Source organism: Periophthalmus magnuspinnatus, chromosome 4 (genome assembly GCF_009829125.3).
Source record: "Periophthalmus magnuspinnatus isolate fPerMag1 chromosome 4, fPerMag1.2.pri, whole genome shotgun sequence".
In the NCBI taxonomy this organism is placed as follows: Eukaryota; Metazoa; Chordata; class Actinopteri; order Gobiiformes; family Gobiidae; genus Periophthalmus; species Periophthalmus magnuspinnatus.
In genome coordinates this window covers 32,132,047-32,146,700 of record NC_047129.1, presented here as the reverse complement: position 1 = coordinate 32,146,700, position 14,654 = coordinate 32,132,047, and the positions used below count along the sequence as shown (strand labels likewise).

The window sequence follows — 14,654 nt, the reverse complement described above, 5'->3', positions numbered from 1 at the left end:
GTGTGTGTCTGTCCCGTGTGTGTGTTGTGCGTCCCGTGTGTGTGTGTGTGTTGTGCGTCCCGTGTGTGTGTGTGTTGTGCGTCCCGTGTGTGTGTGTGTTGTGCGTCCCGTGTGTGTTGACATACAGATGTAGGTCATTGCATATGTAAATGTGTGATTAGGGGCCTTGGTGCCAGGACACATTAGTGGGACTGTGCTCTCAGCAGGCGCTTGTCACAGCGCTTTAGCGGCTCATGCTAACATTTGTCAAGCTAGCACGCGGCCACTGAAAGCTATGCCCCCGCGTCCTCTGCGCTCTCGCCGCCGCACACCTCCAGACGGACACATTTATGTTTATTATTTGTGTTAAAGACGACACATTGTGCGTTTATTGTCGTTATAATTATTGTTGTGTGTTTTGTTAATGTCGCCATATTGTGATCCACATTTTTTTCCTTTTAAATAAAGTTTTATGCTCAACTTAACTCCAGGTTTAAAACTCCTATTGGTCAATCACGTCACTGCCATTTCCTTATTTACCTTAATCATTCAGAACATCTTAATTACTCACCACGATGAGTTTATAAGCTTTTTTCACAACTTTTTTAATTTTTAATTTAGATTCAGACAGTACACCGTGGACTTATTTTGACCTCAAGAGCTGCTTATACAATATGTCTGTACTGGGTCGAGACACGTTTTACTCTCTCGCTCAAGTCTCTCTCTTTCCTCCTTCTCTCTCCTCTTTTCCCCCCTCTATTGTCCCTCTCTCTTTCCATCAAATTCTGCTTCCTCCTCTCTCTCCTCCGCCCCTCTTCTCCTCTTCTTCCCCGTCCCCCTGTCCTCATTCTCTCTCGTCCTTCTCTCGCTTACCTCCAACTCTCCGTCTCACTTTCTCCTCACCCCTCTCTTTTTTTGTCTCTCTCTTCTGCTCCATCCCCCCCTCTCCTTAATCTCTTTCGTCTTCATGTGTCTGTATTTTTAATCCTGTCATTATTTCAGTCTCACAAATCACACTAAATGCCATTTGTTTCTCTCAACTCTCTCTCTCTTGCCCTTTCTTGCTAGATTTGTTTCTCCTCCCTCCCTCCATCTCCTGTTTCCTCCTCTCTCCCCCCTCTATTGTCCCTCTCTCTCTTTCACCCAGTTCTCTTTCTTCCTCTACCTCCCTCTCACTCTCTCCTCCAAAACTCTGCTTTTCTTCCTCCCTATCCCCTTTCCTCACTCCCACTCTCTCGTCACCCACCCATCTCTTTTTTCCTCTCTCTTCCTCTCATCCCTCAACTCTCTCTCCTCCTCCTCTCTCCTCTTTCCGCCTCTCCCTCCCCTCTAGTGTCCCTCTCTTTTTCCGTCCAATTCTTTCTCCCCCTCTCCTCCCTGTCCCCCTTTCCTCATTCACCCTCGTCTCTTTCTCTCGCTGCGTTTCCTTCTAACTCTCTGTCTCACTCTCTCTCTCCCCTCTCTCCTCCTCTTTCTCTCCTCTTTCCTCCTCTCCCTCCCGTCTATTGTCCCTCTCTCTTTCCATCCAATTCTCTCTCCTTCTCTTCCTCCCTGTCTCCATTTCCTCACTCTCCCCCCTTTCTTTCTCTCACGGCGTTTCCCTCTAACTCTCTGTCTCACTCTCTCTTCACCCCTCTCTTTATCTCTCTCTCCCCTCTGTCCTCCTCCCTGGATGGAAAGAGGGAGACTCTTTCCATCCAATTCTCTCTCCTCCTCTTCCTCATTCTCCGTTCTCTCTTTCTCTTGCTCCCTATTTCCTTCCAACTCTGTCTCACTCTTTCTTCACCCCCTCTCTCTCCTCCTCCCTCCCTCTCTCTCCTCCTACCTCTCTTCTCTTCTACCTTTATTGTCCCTCTTTCTTTCCATCCAATTCTCTCTCCTCCTCTTCCTCATTCTCCATCCTTTCTCTTGCTCCCTATTTCCTTCCAACTCTGTCTCACTCTTTCTTCACCCCCTCCTCTCCCCCTCCCTCCCTCTCTCCTCTTTCCTCCTCTCTCTTCTCCCTCTGTTGTCCCTCTGTCTTTCCATCCAATTCTCTCTCCTCCTCTTCCTCATTCTCCGTTCTCTCTTTCTCTTGCTCCCTATTTCCTTCTAACTCTGTCTCACTCTTTCTTCACCCCCTCCTCTCCTCCTCCCTCCCTCTCTCTCCTCCTACCTCTCTCTTCTCTTCTCCCTTTATTGTCCCTCTGTCTTTCCATTCAATTCTCTCTCCTCCTCTTCCTCATTCTCCATCCTTTCTCTTGCTCCCTATTTCCTTCTCTCTGCCTCACTCTTCCTTCACCCCTCTTCCTCCGTCCTCCTCTCCCTCCCTCCCTCCCTCCCTCCCTCCCTCCCTCCCTCCCTCCCTCCCTCCCTCCTCTTTCCTCCTCTCTCTTCTCCCTTTATTGTCCCTCTTTCTTTCCATCCAATTCTCTCTCCTCCTCTTCCTCATTCTCCGTCCATCTCTGTCTCTTGCTCCCTATTTCCTTCCAACTCTGTCTCACTCTTTCTTCACCCCCTCCTTTCCTCCTCCCTCCCTCCCTCCCTCCTCCTCCTCCTCCTCCTCTCCCTTCCTCCCTCCCTCCCTCCTCTTTCCTCCTCTCTCTTCTCCCTCTGTTGTCCCTCTGTCTTTCCATCCAATTCTCTCTCCTCCTCTTCCTCATTCTCCATTCTCTCTTTCTCTCCCTATGTCCTCCTCTCTGCCTCACTCTTCCTCCACCCCTCCTCCTCCGTCCTCCTCTCCTCTCCCTCCCTCTCTCCTCTCCCTCCCTCCTTCCTAAACCCGACACATCTCCATAAACGGCGTTAGTTTGATTAATGAAACGCTGGATTGTTTCTGAGGATTCACCTGTTGAATCGTGGTTAATTTCGAGGTCACGTATCAGTTCTGCGTCACTGCTCTGACGCCGCTGTCACTTCTGGACACTCGCCGCACAATATGGCCCCATTTAAACGAGGGCACGCGTTTGGGCCCCGACCCCACGTGACCCGTCCCCCCGTTTAGTCCATTACAGCTCAGACGCTTCACATGGGACTGGGATTCAAGTGACGTCACGACATCATAAACGCAGCTTCAAATTGAGCTGTTTTTGTTGTTTTTTTATGTTTTTTTCTGGTTTATGTTTAAAAATGACCATGTTTTTTGGGATATTATCTGTTTTAAATATTTATCATAGTTTTACATCAGTTAAGTGTCAGTTTGTGGGAAAAAAACGTTGATAAAAAGACCAACTTTACACATTGGATTGCTGGATTTTTGTGATATTTGCGAGTTCAGAAAGTCACGAGACTCCATCTTGACGCGCTCCCATCGATGTGATCGGGCTCGCCTGCTGGTTGGCGGACCAATCACAGAGCAGCACTGAGGCAACGCGCCCGAACGGACCAAAACGAACACGGCGTCACCGACCAACTTACTTCAGCCTGTTTTAGTGGAAATATTGTGTGTTTGTTTGTGGATTTAACAAAAGTTTTATTTATTTTTTGGCTTGTTTCGACCAATCAGATTCAAGTATTTGTCGTGACATTTTGCCTTTTTCTTTATTAAATGTATTTATTTATTTTTATTTATTCATTTAAGCGTTTGTACAAGGCAGAAGACATAATGGGACAGTTTGTAAACAAGAAATTAAAAAAAAACATTAATTAATAAAAATAAAAATAAAATACATAAATGAAAAAATATAACTAAATAAATAAAAAAATACATCAATTAATACAAATAAAATACATAAATGAAAAAATATAAATAAATAATAAAAAAATACATCAATTAATAAAAATAAAAATAAAATACATAAATGAAAAAATATAAATAAATAATAAAAAATACATCAATTAATAAAAATTAAAATAAAATACATAAATGAAAAAATATAAATAAATAATAAAAAAAATACATCAATTAATAAAAATAAAATACATAAATGAAAAAATATAACTAAATAAATAAAAAATACATCAATTAATAAAAATAAATAAATGAAAAAATATAACTAAATAAATAAAAAAATACATCAATTAATAAAAATAAAAATAAAATACATAAATGAAAAAATATAACTAAATAAATAAAAAATACATCAATTAATAAAAATAAAAAATAAAATACATAAATGAAAAAATATAAATAAATAATAAAAAATACATCAATTAATAAAAATAAAAATAAAATACATAAATGAAAAAATATAACTAAATAAATAAAAAATACATCAATTAATAAAAATAAAAATAAAATACATAAATGAAAAAAATTAAATAAATAATAAAAAAATACATCAATTAATAAAAATAAAAATAAAATACATAAATGAAAAAATATATTTAAAAAAGCGTAAATAAAAAAACTAAAACATAAATAAATAAAATAAAGTAAAGTAAAAATAAACCATGAGTCAGTGTTAATGTGTGTTTCGCCTTTTCCTGACGCTTTTCCCCGTCCATTGCAGTGCGGGTGGTGCTAATGGTCAAAAGTCCTCAAAATGGCGCCTAGAACAGAAAAATAAAACCCATGAATACGTGTATATATATTGTGATATATTTGTTCTTGGTGTGCAGCGTGGAACAATAGACCCCGGTCCAGCGCAGAGCGGGTGGTGTTGCGGTGGAAAGCGCGCCCACACCTCGCCGGCGCTAATTGGACAGAGCATCTCATTATGTGGCACCTCGCTCTGTGGCTGTCATCGTTACACTGGAGCGAGAGCAGATGAAACAGCCCCGCTCCAGTCCTCTGACCCGGTGTTGGTACATGTCATTTATAACTACACTTTTTCCCTTAAAGCCGCAGGACCCAATTTCTCACTCGTAAATAAGTGAATTTCCCTCGTAAATACTATTGTGAGACCAGCGCTTTGTGTCTGCGTTATATCCATCGCAAACCAGTAAGAAAGAACCTTGAACGCCTAAACATTTCTACGCTCTCTAAACATTTCTACGGCGTAAATGTTAACGTGCATATGACAGCTCAGGCTACTCATTTTACTAAAACATAGCTAAAATCGACCGATGTGGGTTTTTTCACGTTCGATACCGATTAGACTGTGGCGAAACCGATGCCCAGTGTTTTTGGGTCGATACGTTGGGCCGATTTGGATCATTTCCCCCAAAATTTTGTGTCTATGTCATTTTAATTAGAACAAACTCACCCACAGAACCGTGTCGTGAATCTATAAGAGACGATAATAAATAAATAAATAAAATTATAATATTTGGGCTCTATCCCACCAGACCAAGACAGAATTAACATAAACATGAAACCTGACACTTTAAATGCTAAAAAAATATACAAATTTGAAAGATACACAGTGATTTCAAGGCAAGTTTATACAGCACAATTTGTACACAAAGTAATTCAAAGTGTTTTACAGAATAAGAAAGACGTTAAAATCATAACACAACAAATCAAAATATAAATAATCATCATGAAATGAACATTAGTTGTTGAAGTCGAAGCCTGTCTCACATCTTCAGGAAGAATGTTCCAGGTTTTAACTGCAGAAAACTGAAAAGCTGATCCCCCATGTTTAGTTCTGGTTTAGTCCTGGTTCAGTCCTGGTTCAGTCCTGGTTTAGTCCTGGTTCAGTCCTGGTTTAGTCCTGGTTCAGTCCTGGTTTAGTCCTGGTTTAGTCCTGGTTTGGTCCCATGTTTAGTCCCATGTTTAGTTCTTCTTTAGTCCTGGTTTAGTCTGGGTTTAGTCTTGATTTACTCCTGGTTCAGTCCTGGTTTAGTCCTGGTTTAGTCTTGATTTACTCCTGGTTCAGTCCTGGTTTAGTCCTGGTTTAGACCTGGTTTAGTCCTGCTTTAGTCCTGGTTTAGTCCTGGTTTAGTCCTGGTTTAGTCCTGGTTTAGTCCTGGTTTAGTCCACTCTTCTAACTTTAGTTATTGGTAAAATACTTATATTTTCATACATTTTGTGTGGGTTTTTGAAGGGCACAGATATATTTATTTTCTGAAACATCAAAATAAAACTCAATTGACAATTAGCCAGTGTTTTATTCTAGCGCCCAATTAAAACGTGCGAGCACAACATCGCCATGCTGTTGTCATGGCAACCTACGCTCTCCGCTCACACAACCAAAAAGTAACGACATAAAAAAGCGTTCTATTTTGTTGAAACTCCTGACCTCCTCTCTCCTCCTTCCTCTCCTTCAGCCGCGTCGCGAGTCTCTCTGCCCCGAGCTGTTTGTAGGCGGCCATTTTGACAGGAGCGCACCTGTCACGTGGCGTCTTGATTCATGTGTCACCTCTGTTTAAGTCGCACTAACGTCTTCTACAAGTTTACCCAAAGCGCGCAAAGGTCAGCGCCGCCTGGTCTGCGCTGGAGGGCTCGTTACAGGAGGCGGAGACACGGACCAAAATAAACATCTTAATATAGTTATAGTTTATCTTGATGAGGATTTTCAGACGAGTTTTGACTAATTCTTCAGAAATGTGCTAAATCGTGCCTGTAAATGTCTTAGTTCAGGTTCAGATTTGTGGAAATATGAGCTTTATTTTTTGTTATTATTATTATTACACATTATAACGCATAAAAAATCATAATCGTGAAGCAAAATTGATTTTAGTTCTTTTTTTTTAACGTAAGGCGATGTCTGTTTACATCACATTAACTAAGAAAATTAAAGCTGCACTATGTTACTTTTCTGCTGAGTGTCCATCACCTTTAGCCCTGGTTTAGTCCCAGTTTAGTCCCATGTTTAGTTCTTCTTTAGTCCTGGTTTAGCCCTGGTTTAGTCCTTGTTTTTGTCCTGGTTTAGTGCTGGTTTAGTCCTGGTTTAGTCCTTGTTTTTGTCCTGGTTTAGTCCTGGTTTATCCCAGGTTTAGTCCTGGTTTAGTCCTGGTTTAATCCCATGTTTAGTTCTTCTTTAGTCCTGGTTTATCCCTGGTTTAGTCCTGGTTTAGTCCTGGTTTAATCCTTGTTTTTGTCCTGGTTTAGTCCTGGTTTAGCCCTGGTTTAGTCCTGGTTCAGTCCTGGTTCAGTCCTGGTTCAGTCCTGGTTTAGCCCTGGTTTAGCCCTGGTTTAGCCCTGGTTCAGTCCTGGTTTAGCCCTGGTTTAGTCCTGGTTTAGTCCCATGTTTAGTTTTTCTTTAGTCCTGGTTTAGCACATTATCTTCACTTTATAATTCAGAAAGAAAATTAAAGCTGCACTATGTTACTTTCCTGCTGCGTGTCCATCACCTGTGTGTCTCTATGGAAACGTTATTACTCCGCCATTAAAAAGCTCATATTACGCTGTTTTCTCATCTTTGTTCTAATGTTGTTTCCTCACCTTAAACAGACCTGGACTTGTGTTTTCTTCTCTCAAACTGAAAACACTCCATTCCACCTTGTGATGTCACTATGTGGTAATACAGGAAGTAGTTTTCAGAGTTTTTAAACGTGTTCAAGTCGTTTCCTTCTCATTTACCCTCTTGAATTTGTATTTGGAGTGATTCTTGTTTGGGTAATCTTTTAATCGCTTATTTTCAAGACGCCATTTTGATGATCGCTTTCCGTTTTCACCTCCGCCGGGACACGCCCACTGTGACATACGCGCTCCATTTTTCAATTTTATCTCCTTAACCGGTGACACTCGTCGGATTCGGCAGCTTCACGTTGTCATTTTGGTACAAATGGAAAAAAAATAAGCTGCTCGCAAGACACGGCACGATATTGAAATTTTCTGTAGCGATTATCACGGCCAAAATAATCGCGATTAACGATTATATCACAATAATGACTGAAGTTTTTATGGATTTGAATAATTGTAACTTTTAACAGAGAATTTTATGGATGACCAGGGCCGTCGATGGAAATTTGGGGGGGGCAATAAGCCTCACATGGCCCCCCTGGAATACAAATTAAATGGAAGAAGGTCCAATTCCGGGCCCCCTAACACCCAGGGGCCCCAGACACCAGACCCTTTTGCCCCCCCGATGACTCGCCTGTGGATACGTCATTTTTTTGGTTTTTTTTGCACATTTTGGCGATTATCTTCATTGCCGATTATCACGATTATATAAAATGTCCCACAAATGGTTATTGTCGACCGTTTGTATCACAATAAACGATATTATCACTGATCGTCCCGTACGTCAGCTTCCGTTGGACGCCGCAGTTTTCTAACATGGAAATCAGCGAATCTGTGTCTTTTATTAAGTCATTTTAGCTGAATATCGCGATTTAAAACGTGTAAATTACAACACGAGCGCAATCCGTCTTCTTTAAATATTATCGTCCAGTGTTCTTTTCGCCCGCGTCTCGTTCCGTGTTTTTTTCCCAGTGTTTCTTTTGTGCTCCTCGGAGGTGATAGTTTGAAGCTGTAGTTTATCCGTTCCTGTGGAGAGAGTTTTTTTTTTGTGTGTGTTTTTTTGAGTCTGGCAGACAGTGGCGCGATGCCAAGCTGCCGGTGATCCTCGCTGGCACAAACACGAGGCGAAGCGTAGCAGGAAGTTCGATGTCATGTAGAAACGTGATTAAGCAGCGAGCAGCGTTTCCCTCGCGCCCACAGGGGAGATCAGATCGCTGTTTCAACACAACTGCGCCAGAATGGAACATAATAAAAACGGAGGCACGGAGCTATAACTCAGAGCGGGGGGCTGCAGTTACAAGCGTAAAATCTGAGGCTGAGACCCATTTGTTTTCATTTACATTAAAGATTATTTAGTGCTTTTCCGTCCCCGAACTCCTTCCATTGGTTAATATTACCGCTCTTGACCAATGGGAGCGTCGGACCTACCCGGGCGGCGGCATTCGTCACGGTCAAACGCAGCCAACGGTAAAAACGACCTGACCGATAAGAAAACACATATAGCTATTACTCAAATAAAAACGCTGCGACGAAGCTGTAAATTTCCAAACTTTGTGATACACCGGTGCTATGAAACTTGTATTAAATGTACTTTTAAATGTGCGTTTTCTCAGTTCTGTTTTGAAAAAGGGAGTATTATGTTGTTTTTTTTAGCTTTTTACCGTGTTATAACGTCGTTCCCTCATCAAAAAGCGTGTCTGAAAAGGTTTTAGACGTCATTTTTGCGTGTTTGAGTAATCCAGTGATCTCTCCCGGGCTCTTTTCGAACCTTTCTTTACGTTTAGCTGTACGATTCTGTGCAAAGCTCCGCCCACAGGCCTACGTCGCCCACGCTCGCACACAATAACTCTTCATAAATGTATTTTTTACTACTTTCTGCGTTATATATCATCGTCAAATGTGTAAAGGAAATGTGTGGAATTATGTAGCAAAGAAAAATAATGTTTTTGAGGAGAAAACAACATTATAACATCATTTACATCTAACGAAAGTCAATTTTTCTGTAATATGGGACCTTTAATAACTCGAATCAACTCAAAGTCGAGAAATATTTAGTCAATATTTAACGTTTTTTTCTTAACGACACAATTCCACGTCTCTTCCTTCATATATTTAATGTCTTTTGTGAGTGTATAAAATGTAAAAAGTCATAAAAATTAAGAGAACAATAACTGTGATCGTTGTGAAACTGAACCAGAGACACCGTCACGTGTGTTTTGGTTTTGTTCAAAGCTGAAAAACTTCTTGGCAGTCCATTTTTAAAGTTCTTTCTGGAGCTTTAGGCCCCAGCGTTGAACCTGAAGCCACAATCTCCTAGTTTAGTCCAAGTTTAGTCCAAGTTTAGTCCAAGTTTAGTCCAAGTTTAGTCCAAGTTTAGTCCAAGTTTAGTCCAAGTTTAGTCCAAGTTTAGTCCAAGTTTAGTCCAAGTTTAGTCCAAGTTTAGTCCAAGTTTAGTCCAAGTTTCAGTCCTAGTTTCAGTCCTAGTTTAGCATCATTTTAGTCCTTGTTTAGTCCTGGTTAAGTCTTGGTTTAGTCCTCGTTTTACTCCTGGTCCAGTCCAAGTTTAGTCCAAGTTTAGTCCAAGTTTAGTCCAAGTTTAGTCCAAGTTTAGTCCAAGTTTAGTCCACGTTTAGTCCACGTTTAGTCCACGTTTAGTCCACGTTTAGTCCTAGTTTTAGTCCTAGTTTTAGTCCTAGTTTTAGTCCTAGTTTCAGTCCTAGTTTAGCACCGTTTTAGTCCTGGTTTAGTCTTGGTTTTGTCTTGGTTTTACAACTGGTTTAGTCCAAGATTAGTCCAAGTTTAGTCCAGATTTAGTCCAAGTTTAGTCCTAGTTTTGTCCTGATTTAGTCCTAGTTTCAATTCTAGTTTCAATCCTAGTTTCAGTCCTAGTGTAGCACCGTTTTAGTCCTTGTTCAGTCCTGGTTTAGTCCTGGTTTAGTCCTGGTTAAGTCTTGGTTTTGTCTTGGTTTAGTCCTCGTTTTACTCCTGGTTCAGTCCAAGTTTAGTCCAAGTTTAGTCCACGTTTAGTCCACGTTTAGTCCAAGTTTAGTCCACGTTTAGTCCACGTTTAGTCCACGTTTAGTCCACGTTTAGTCCTAGTTTCAGTCCTAGTTTCAGTCCTAGTTTCAGTCCTAGTTTAGCTCCGTTTTAGTCCTGGTTAAGTCTTGGTTAAGTCTTGGTTTAGTCTTCGTTTTACTCCTGGTTCAATCCAAGTTTAGTCCTGTGCAGTCCTCTTTTAGTCTTAGTTTTGTCCTGGTTTTACTCCTGGTTCAGTCCAGATTTAGTCCAGATTTAGTCCAGATTTCGTAAAAATGATAAAAATATAATTGCTTTTACCACAAAATGAATTCTGCTCGAGTGGAAAGATAAACAACCCCCAATCAGAGTAAAAAAAGTGAATGAGAGGGCGCGTCCAGACTTTTGTATAAAAATCCTGAGAAAGTTTTAACCTCGTTTGAGTTACAGTAAAAGTATTTTGATCCTGGTGCATTTTTGTTCCCTTTGGTTTTTCTGACACATCATTTGAACAGAGTCGGTTTAACAGCTCAGAGCCGCCTCGCTCTCCACCAGTCTGACCTCAAATGAGTTTACAGCGCTCTCACTCCTATTTCCCGTTACATTTCATTACATTTGAGGGTTTTTATTTATTTTATGACTCTAATATCGTCATGGGAATTGTGCAAAATAGAGATAATAATTTCATCAGTGTTGAGAATATGGCATTTTTACTTTATTTGACCCTGATGAAGTTAAAAAGATGCTGCTTTAAAACACTGTGATTTTTTCATGTGATACTTTTAGTTTTATTGAAGTAACTTTTTGCCTGTGTATTTGTACTTTAACTTGAGTAACAAAACACTACTGCTCTGTATTAGTTGCCGATTATTTCATTGTTTCAGATTAGTCCAGTTCACTGTTTTATCTCATCCTGTTCTTTAAAATGAAAAGTACTGGTCAAAGTGCTTCCATCCCTCCAACATTTTAAACTTTTATAACTGATCAAACTCATTTCTGATCAGTGTAGAGGCAGAAGTGTTTTTGTACAGAGCAATTCATAAACAATGTAATTCAAAGAATAAGAAAGACATTAAAATCACAATACAACAAATCAAAACATGAAGAATCATCATAAAACTAAAAGACTGATTCCACATGTTTAGTCCTGGTTTAGTCCTGGTTTAGTCCTGGTTCAGTCCTGCTTTAGTCCTGGTTTAGTCCTGGTTCAGTCCTGCTTTAGTCCTTGTTCAGTCCTGCTTTAGTCCTAGTTTAGTCCTGCGTTAGTCCTGGTTTAGTCCTGGTTCAGTCCTGCTTTAGTCCTGGTTTAGTCCTGGTTCAGTCCTGCTTTAGTCCTAGTTTAGTCCTGCTTTAGTCCTGGTTCAGTCCTGCTTTAGTCCTAGTTTAGTCCTGCTTTAGTCCTTGTTCAGTCCTGCTTTAGTCCTAGTTTAGTCCTGCGTTAGTCCTGCGTTAATCCTGCTTTAGTCCTGCTTTAGTCCTGGTTTAGTCCTGGTTTAGTCCTACTTTAGTCCTAGTTTAGTCCTAGTTTAGTCCTGCTTTAGTCCTGCTTTAGTCCTGGTTTAGTCCTGGTTTAGTCCTACTTTAGTCCTAGTTTAGTCCTTGTTCAGTCCTGCTTTAGTCCTGGTTCAGTCCTGCTTTAGTCCTTGTTCAGTCCTACTTTAGTCCTTGTTCAGTCCTGCTTTAGTCCTGCTTTAGTCCTGGTTCAGTCCTGCTTTAGTCCTTGTTCAGTCCTGCTTTAGTCCTTGTTCAGTCCTGCTTTAGTCCTGCTTTAGTCCTGGTTCAGTCCTGCTTTAGTCCTTGTTCAGTCCTGCTTTAGTCCTTGTTCAGTCCTGCTTTAGTCCTTGTTCAGTCCTGCTTTAGTCCTTGTTCAGTCCTGCTTTAGTCCTGGTTCAGTCCTGCTTTAGTCCTGGTTCAGTCCTGCTTTAGTCCTTGTTCAGTCCTGCTTTAGTCCTAGTTTAGTCCTGCTTTAGTCCTGGTTCAGTCCTGCTTTAGTCCTAGTTCAGTCCTGCTTTAGTCCTTGTTCAGTCCTGCTTTAGTCCTTGTTCAGTCCTGCTTTAGTCCTTGTTCAGTCCTGCTTTAGTCCTGGTTCAGTCCTGCTTTAGTCCTTGTTCAGTCCTGCTTTAGTCCTAGTTTAGTCCTGCTTTAGTCCTACTTTAGTCCTGCTTTATTCCTCCGAGTGCGAGACGCTTCACGTGTCCCTAACACGTCTCACATTTGTCCCACAGAAACCCCTGCAGCCGGACATGGGCCATAACTCTCTGGCAAACTTCCAGATCGAAAAGAAGATCGGACGGGGACAGTTCAGTGAAGTGTACAGGGCCAGATACCTGCTGGACAACACGTCTGTGGCCCTCAAGAAAGTCCAGGTACCAAGAGTTTTACCTTTACCTAACGAAAATAAACAGATAATAAACAAAAGAGAATAATAAACAAAAGAAGAATAAACAGAAGAGATGGACTAAACACAAACACTGTCCAAAACATGACAATTTATATTCCACCAAACAGCTATTCTTGAAAAAAAAACTTAAAAATACACTCAAACTTTTATATTAACACTTAAAAACAAAGAGATAGCTGCACAAAACACGTCTACACACTCTTTTATTGACCTTATTAAGCCCCGCCCAGTTCCCGTTAAGTGAAAAATCCTGTTCCGTTCAATGAAGAATTTGGGAAAAAAGTTTCAGCGCTAAAATATTATATAAAGTCGATTAGTTTGTGTCAAATGTTTAATGTTTACGTGCAACGACAAGTCAACACGGCACTGATTCTCTTTGATTCTCATACAAAATATTACAACGTAAATGACGATGGCGTTGCCCACGGCGACTTCCGGAATACGGTGAATAGGTGATTAAAAAGGCTCCGCGGGGACGTATATTGTAAAACTTGGTAGATTTACTATAAACGTGACTCCGCAACAAACTGTGGTTCATGTTAATCCAAATATGTTACTTATTTTACCAAAATTACAAACTTAAAAGCTGCAGAACTTCAAATATTCTAAATAATATGACCTGGCAAAATCCGTTTTCGCTGCTTAAACGCCTGACATTTTTTTTATAGTACGGGCTGTAAAAACCTAACCTTAAGTACAATCTGCATAATCTCTTGTGTAAATGTTGATTATTGTTCATATATGTAATTTAAACTGTTTCTGAGCTCGCTAGATATTTTTTTCATTGTTTTCTTGCATAAAAGTTACTCAAAAGTACATTCGTTTTTATATTTTTCTTCTACTTAAACTGGTATTACACATTTATTTGATGCATGAATGGAAAAATAATGATGGATAGAGGTGTAAAATAGAGGTAGTTGTGTGACAAAGAGCGAAAAGTACATGTCGATACCTCCTTTAACGTGATTTTTATGGCTAAAACAAGAAAAAAAATAAGTCTAGTCTAGTCTTTAAATGGTTAAATGGCATAATTTTGGGGAAAATAATCCAAGTCGACTCAAAAATATCGGCAGAATTTATCCACAGTCGGTTGTTCTGGATTCTAAACAATTGGTATCAGCATCAGCAATGAAAAAAAAACATTGGTTGATCTCTAGACGCGACAAAGTTCATCTGTAGGAGCTGGAATCGCACCGCCAACCTGTGGGTCAGTGGATCTGACCGCGCAACCAATGATGTTTACATCAAGAGCGGGATTTGAACTGTTAACCTTCAAATCAGTGGATAAACGCTCTACCAGCTGAGCCACTGTCGGTCAAAATCTGGTCTAAATCTACAGTAATTTCATGAAACGCAAAAATAATGACGTCATAGTTTGATTTTCCGTGTTTTTAAACGTCAAACGCTCGATATTTTTTTAATTTTATTTTAACTAAATCGTGTATCTGGTGTATATTTCATTTATAGTTTAGTAAAGTTTGTGTTTTAGTGTTAACATTTTGAACATTTTTTACAAAAGTTCACAATAGCCACGCTGCTATTTATTTTTTCAAGCTGCTTCACTTCCTCCTATCACCAGCAGGGGGCATTATACGTCTTCACGCCTCCGAGTTTTGCAGCCGTAACTGAACCGAAATTAAACAAATGCAAAAATATAGCGTAACGTTATCCCCTTTTAACGTGTGCGTGCGTGTCCAAAAATAACACAAGGCTAGACGCAAAAAAAAAACAAAAAAAAAGAGTGTGTACTGTGTAGCGTAGCTGTTTTAAGTGTGTTTTGTTTCTGTTCAAAACGCAAAAACAACTTGAGTGAATACAAGTGTTCACGCTGGGCACCTCCGCGGAGTCTGAGCCGACAACTCCCTCCTCACGCCGCAGCAACACAAATCACGTTTAGACTTTAGACGCGTTTACATTCGCTTTTTTACACCTCTCCATCTCTCCTTCTGCTAAACATGTCATAACATCCCTCTTTTTTCCCCTCTCACT

General features: G+C 40.3%; 1 protein-coding gene across 1 annotated transcript in view; it reads left to right on the top strand.

Moving 5' to 3' along the window:
* The window catches only part of nek7 (NIMA-related kinase 7), a 189,574-nt gene that overhangs the window by 72,650 nt on the left and 102,270 nt on the right, over positions 1 to 14,654 (top strand). The window contains exon 3 of the mRNA XM_033965147.2: positions 12,490 to 12,630. Within this exon, the coding sequence (XP_033821038.1) occupies positions 12,490 to 12,630 (141 nt within the window). The remainder of the gene's footprint in view (positions 1 to 12,489; positions 12,631 to 14,654) is intronic.